The 7,097-nt window shown below is 41.4% G+C and overlaps 1 protein-coding gene across 1 annotated transcript; it reads right to left on the bottom strand.

Annotated features, from left to right (window-relative positions):
* Positions 1-934: 934 nt before the first annotated feature.
* On the bottom strand, positions 935-5,967 carry LOC133112019 (IgGFc-binding protein-like). Its single transcript, XM_061222686.1, has 3 exons — positions 5,718-5,967; positions 3,234-4,394; positions 935-1,892 (listed from the first exon to the last, which is right to left on the bottom strand). The coding sequence occupies exons 1-3, from the start codon at positions 5,773-5,775 to the stop codon at positions 1,489-1,491; spliced, it is 1,623 nt and encodes a 540-aa protein (XP_061078670.1). The 5' UTR covers positions 5,776-5,967; the 3' UTR covers positions 935-1,488.
* Between the last annotated feature and the right edge of the window lie 1,130 nt (positions 5,968-7,097).

Below are 7,097 nucleotides of genomic sequence, written 5' to 3'. Positions count from 1 at the left end.
TGTATTCAATCGCTTCCTTAGTGCACGTAAAAGAAAGCTTTCAGTATCTGATTTTGATTGCCTTTGGAGTCTGTTATTGGAATTTGTCAACTTGATGACCAGAGTTGTGCCAATGAAAGTCAAGGAATCCATTATAGAAAAAAAAACTGTAAGAGACATAGGCCAAATATTAGGTTTACCCAAAAAAAAAAATTTTTTTTTAAATTAAAAAAAAGGTTCAGAACACTAGGAAGAAAGAGAGCGTTGGTTTGTGTTTGGGATTATCGCCTTGCTGTGGGATGAAGCACTGTCCAATGAGTTTGAAAGTGAATTTGAGCAGATAACATGCTTCTGTACACTTCTGAATTGATTCTGCTGCTGCTATCAACAATTACATTACCAATGAAGGCAGGTGAGCCAGCACCAGTGACAGCTATACATGCCCAAACGACCATGTTTCACAGATGAGGGGGGGGTGCTTTGGTTCTTGGGAAGTTCCTTTACCCTCTAGACTACTGTTGCCATCACTAAGACAAATTTGACTTTATCTGTCCACATGACCTTTTTCCAGAACTGTGCAGGCTCTTTTAAGTATACAGCAAACTGAAACCTGGTCATCCTGTTTCTGTACCAAATACTTACGGGCTGCACTGTATTAAGGTATGCCTTATTTTGAAATGCCCATTGTTGCTTGCAATAAAGGGAGTTAAATGACTTAAAAACAGGCCTAAACAAACCGGAAAGTATGTTTTTTCTTTGCCATTTCTAAAAAGGAAATGCATCCCTCAGAGGAAAAGTCGAGACTAATAATAATATTTTTATTAATTTATTATTATTTCCATCCTGGCAAAGCTTATTGTTATATGAAAAACTCACTTTGAAATTAGATGGATGCCTGAATTTCATTTGAAAAATATTTAAAGAAAAGATTATATTCTTTAAAATTCTAGCACAATTAAAACAGGATGATTTCAACATTCTAATTGAAACTGAGATTGAAATACAACAAAGGATGACAGGGAAATATGAGTTATAGACAACCAGGAGAAAATCATTGTTCAGGGGCCTGTTCCACAAAGCAGGACTATATTAGCTGGATACCTGCGCAAATCCAGGGACAGCTCTTTTTACTTGAGTCCACATTTCAGATTTGGACGGGGTCCGGGTTTTACTACAAGCAGTTATCCGGCTACTTCAGTAATTTTGCTTTGTGGAACAGGGATTATGAAAGAGCTTTGTCAGATTGGGGTCTTCAGGTATTTTTGGAGCGAAAAAAAAAAAGGACATTAACATTTTTTGTATCTCTTTAAAATATGAGCATATAGGCTACTATATGCTGAACATCCCAATGACTGAACAGGCTATGAGAGGCCATGGTATATATAGTCACGGTCACAGGTAAAGGGTGTTGATAGGCACAGGGGTGGGATTTCGGGGTCATGTACATTTGCGGACATTAATTCGGGGGTCACATCAGAAAGAAATTTGGGAACCCCTGGATTAAGGGCCCTATGGAAACGGCATGTCGGCCCCAGGCATAAAGCAGATGAAAGGCAGTTGGTTGCAGCAGCTCATGGCACTCCAGGTGAGACTCTTCACAGGCTCCAGTGATGTCATGGCACACTGGGTCGTCAGGGAGCTGTTCGGCTCACCTGATCCCCATTTACTGTACCCCATCGGCTCCCTGTTGAGCCATCGCCACTCCCCGGACAGCAGGCTCCTGCGCAGGCCCATCCAGGCCGTGCTCCTATGGGCATCTCCCAGCTCCTTGACCGCGTGCTCCAGGAAGCTCAAGCTATTGAAACTCGCCAGCTGGCTGTTGAGATTCCAGCAGCGCTCCTGCGCATCAGTCCAGCTCTTCTTCTCCAGGACCAGCTCCACCACACCCGCGTACGCCCTGCACTTTGAGCCATCTTAACACACAGACGCAGAGACATCGCTCGTATCGGCCCTTTAACAATCAATACTTATTTGCATGCTCGAAAAATAATGTTAGATTCTTAGTGAATTGAAAGAAGCTACTGCCCTGCCACTTTTTAAAGGTTAATGCTCATTAGGGTAGTTTTACCCTCGTTTGTATGACTTCAGAGATCAGTAAATCACGGTCCTCGGGGCTGAGGACTGCTGGTTTTCCACCCTCCCTTTGTGCCTGGGAGTCAGGTGTGAAGTCAGGGCCAATCAGTAGTAGCAATTACCAGGGATAAAAGAAAAGCAGGGCCAAATCTGGATTACATCTCTTTTCGGCGATACACCCCCCCCCCCCCCCCACCCTCCAGGGAATGACTACACTGCAACCCCTACCTTTGCTGCCTTTGCACTTGTGTTTCCAATAAGCTGTAAGATATATGCTAAATCGCAATAAAGGAACACCCTTCATGTTAATCCCAATACCCCACCCTGTTCCGCACAGGGCTTTACGTCATTTAAAAAAAAGAAATTCTACACAGCCCTTAGTCTATAGCAGCCATCATCAAATCTGGACCATGAACCCAAATTCCACCCTGGTTTTCTTTTCTCCCTGGTACTTTGCTGAACAGTTGCTATTGATGGGCCAGACTGTCTTCACACCTGAGACTGAAAAGGAGGGTGGGGAAAACCAGCAGTTCTCGAACGTCAAGGGCCGCAACTTGATGATGCCGGGTCTGTAATCATTCATACGCATGACTCCTGTACTCTTCCTGTTTGCCACAGTTTCAGTACCCTTTTGTTATTCTATTTCTGTCAGGCATTGTCACCTCTATCCTTTAGTTGACAGAGAGCACACTTGCTTGTCTTTATAATTATCTTTATACACAAATATCAGATTATATATATATATATATATTATATAGGAGAAATTCATTACTTTCTTAAGACTTAAGGTTCGCTTCAATATACTGCATTTTGTAAGCATGTGATATGCGGAGTCCATTTGAAAAAATAAACTATACCTCCAAACCAGTTTAACCAATTCAATAAAATAAAATACCACTGAATAAATACTTTACAATTGTAGTGCGGCCTGACGAGGATACACTAACCTGTGATAAACATTACCATCTTCCTAATACAGTATACATCACACAGTATAATGCCATGATAAAATGTCACCCATTGTGATAATAAAATGCACAGATACCATCATCAGTTGTAATCATTCCCACTGTGTGTGGCATAGTATCAACATTGTCGTCAGGGCGTTGGTTACATCTCGGGGTAGCAAACACAAAGATACAGCACACACTTCTTGTTAAGGCTGTGTTATCAAGCATTACCTGGTTCGACTTTCAGGCTCAGAGCAGGGCTTCCAAAATACATATGATCATATCTCCCAAAAACGTAGACGGCCATCTTGGACGTGCGGTGCCAGATAACACGGTGCATGTTCTGCTTTGCAAGACTGCATAGTCCCACGGAGTAGTCGGACCCGGCCACTTCGGCCCAGTCCACTGAAGGGAGCAGTGAATGCCCTAGCCGAACTCCGTCCTTCTCTGCCGTCTTCACTACTATCAGGAAATAAGTGTGGGAATAATTGATCGCGTGCACCAGGTAGCAGGTGGAGAAACTTTCCTCTGGTATCAATGTCATCGCGCCAAGTTGCAAGAGACTGACAGACACTGGCACAGAGGCCCGGATGTAGAGGGAGCCGTCCATCAGCACTGGAATCTCGTCACGTGGCAGAACGACGAACTCGGAGGGCAGGATGCTTTCTGGAGCGGCGCCGTCGGACGTCACTAGCAAAAGCGTCTGGTTCCGCCGGTTAGACACGGAGAGGTACGGTACAATGAAGACAGTCCCCCAGCTGGAAACGGGGGATAGCTGCTCGAATGCCAGGCCGCATTTGCACTCGACTTGCTGAATGCAGGGGTGCCCGAACAGCACAGCTACTGGGGTTTGTGCGGTCACCAGCGTGGTCGCGGGGTGCTTCGCACTTTGGAACTGAGCGTTTTCGTAAGGGCCGAGGGTGACCGTGAACAGCTCCTGAGACGACTGGGAAATGGTGACTGTGTTGTCAAGCTGGGTGTTGATGACGACAAACCGATATGAGCCGTCGGAAGGGCCTGCCGGTGAGGCCAGCCGGTACTCTTTTCCCAGATTCTGTACAGGGAGAACTCTGCTTGTGTCGGTGCTTGCGCTTGTGAGGCTGATGGACAAAACAGTCACCGGGAAGGTACTGGTCACACGAACGGTCTTGTAGGAAGTGTTAAACTTGATCAGCTGTAACTCTGATGGGAGATCGACCGAACGTGTATTTCCCGCATTCATGATTAGGGTTTGGTTCCAAGAGCGGTCCTGGACAGCGATGTTGACCTTTGTGTTTCTTGTCAAAGCAGAAATGAGGAGTTTGTGGAAAGTCTCCCGAATTCTGTAATGAGCTACGTTCTCCATGAAGGCTGTGATAAACTCAGTCCCAGCACTCATTGAGGAGCAAAATCCTGTTCAGGTCAAAGAACATACAATTTCAGTAATTGAGAGCTGGGCCAATGTCAAAATTACCAACCAACACAGCAGTGATTTCATGTAAATAAAAAAATAAATAAAAAACATGCAATTCTGTTGGATGAACAAAGAAAAGCAACATTCAAATACCTCCATGATACCATAGCATTTCATATTATATAAATGTGCCGTGCTATAATTATATCCACTCAGCGATCACTTTATTAGGTAGACCTGTACACCAGCTTGTTAATGCAAATAGTTAATCAGCCAATCATGTGATCAGACTATGAACATGGAATGATTGTTGATAGCAGACAGGGTGTTTTGAGTATCTCAGAAACTGCTGATCTCCTGGCATTTTCACACACAATAGTTTCAAGAGTTTGCAGAGAATGGTGCAAAAAAACAAAAAACATTTCAGCATTTCTTGGGCAGAAACACATTGTTAATGAGAGAGGTCAGAGAAGAAGGGCCAGACTGGTCGAAGCTGACAGGAAAGTGACAGTAAAGCAAATAACCTCACATTTCACCAGTGGTATGTAGAAGAGCATCTCTGAATGCACAACAAATCAAACTTTGAGGCAGATGGGCTCCAACAGTAGAATACCATGTTGGGTTCCACCATGTCTGTGAGCCAAGAACAGAAAGCTGAGGCTGCACAACGCGTCAAAACTCCAAGTGGATAGGCTACAGCAGCAGAAGACTTGATAAATCTAAAAAAAGTCAAATATAAACCTAATTTCTCACTGAGTGTATGATTATATGATGACATGAACCACATGATAATGGTATCTAAGGAATTCAATCAGGAGATTTAGGGCTGGGAAAATACAGTGATGTCATCTCTGGCATAGAAAAGGTCTGCATGAACCCGTGTCCAGTCAAGGGATGTGTAATCCAACAGAAGAAGGGTAGTCCTACACTACATGTCACACGACTTAACTGACTTTGTGAAGTGCTTTGCCTGTATGATTGATTTAATTACCAATAAGTATATAGCTGGAAATAATGCAACAGCCACATACCTTAAGGTTCAAAATTCAGTAACCCACAAGCAGGACTGGCATACATTACAAAAAAAAAAAAAAGAAAACTTTTTTGTGAGAGAGAGTGGCCTTCATGTTAAGACTGTTGACTTAAGGTACTGCTGGTGTCCATTTACCTAAGCCAAGTCATTTTAATTTATTTTAATTTAATTTATTCAATAGTGCTGTGAATTTGAAATACACCCATGCAAATAGCAGTATAGCAAATAGCATACAATTGGAGCAGGGTATGATGGAGAAGAAAGCAAGAGGAATTTCTAGATGTCTCACCGGTGGAAAGGGATGCCAGGATGAATACTGCCACCATCCAGCTCCTGGTAAGCCACATTTTACCACCAGTGACAGAGATGACCAGTCCCACAATCAATAGACAAATGAGCTGCAAGAAGGAACACAGATATAGATTGTACAACAATATCTTACTCTCAATTTTAGCGTCACATTACATTACATTATATTATATTCAAAACAGATTCAGTCCTTCTTGGGATGCCATCATACAAGTTCTGAACTATTTGCATATACTATCAGATCAGTGCATACGATCAGATCTGATTGTTAACTGTGCTTATGAGTTTTCCCACAAATATTTCGGCATTCATCATTTTTTAATCCAAATTTGTTCTTTGGTAAGCACAAAATCTGTATGTGAAACACTAAAAATCTCATACACATAAGAGGTTTCCATTTAGAATTCTTGATTATTTATGCAAGTCATTTGATTTCATACAATGAATATTAAATATAGAAAATACTTTTCATTTTCTTTTTATGTAGCACAAATCCATAAAAAAGTATAAAAGAAGCATATAAGCAGACTGGAACATTTCAATCACTGGGAACTTTCAAATCTGGCTTGCAATATAGATGTAAGGTGGCATAATGACAAATAGGCAGAAATATAAAACTGATTGCAGTGCAAACAAAATGGGACGTTCTAATTAGGAATGCATATTTTTTACATTGTGAGGAGTAAAGTGTTTTGTAACAAATTAACTTTTCACTCAATAAATATGCAGTAATAATTATGTACACATCCTTTTGAGTGCAAAGGAGAGGTTCTACAGGAACAGTTTAGCATTTTCAACATGCATGAGGTAATTTGACACGGGTTTCAAGACCTTATTTAGGGGGGCAGATTTCTACTGCAAATCCAGTAGTAAATCATTCCGTTTCACAATGATATAATTGCATGACCTTATATGCATACTAAACAAGCAAGCCAATGGTTGAGGTTGATTCTGCCATGTACAAAATTCAATTTAAAATGCAAGAGGTTGTGTATTTATGTGATGTAAAAAAAAAAAAAAAAAAAGTGTCTGTACACATACTTTTTAGACACTTTAAAGACACTTTAAATAATCAAAATCTTTAAATCATTCAAACCTATGACATTGAGTGCATGGAATAAATACATATCTCAAGCCTGCAAAAAAGCTAGCAAAATACACCAACATTTAAAGGTACAATTCACAAAGACATCTTACCTGATATCTTGAAGCTTGATAAACCACAGGATCTTTTTTCAGAAACTGAAGCAAGTCACTTCTCCTCAGCTCACACATTTGACATTCAAAAACATACTTAAATCAAGCTGCATTTTGCATAACATGAAAATTTCCCCCCACAGGGGAATGGAAATGCGTACAA

Source organism: Conger conger, chromosome 15, assembly GCF_963514075.1.
Source record: "Conger conger chromosome 15, fConCon1.1, whole genome shotgun sequence".
Classification (NCBI taxonomy): domain Eukaryota; kingdom Metazoa; phylum Chordata; class Actinopteri; order Anguilliformes; family Congridae; genus Conger; species Conger conger.
The sequence above is the reverse complement of the archived record's forward strand: the minus strand, read 5'-3'. Positions and strand labels throughout refer to the sequence as shown.

Coding starts and splice junctions, on each gene's coding strand:
- LOC133112019 (XM_061222686.1), bottom strand. CDS start 5,775: ATGTGGCTTACCAGGAGCTGGATGGTGGCAGTATTCATCCTGGCATCC. Junction 4,395..5,717: donor CCTGGCATCCCTTTCCACCG/GTGAGACATCTA, acceptor TGACCTGAACAG/GATTTTGCTCCTCAATGAGT. Junction 1,893..3,233: donor GAGCCTGAAAGTCGAACCAG/GTAATGCTTGAT, acceptor CTGTGTGTTAAG/ATGGCTCAAAGTGCAGGGCG.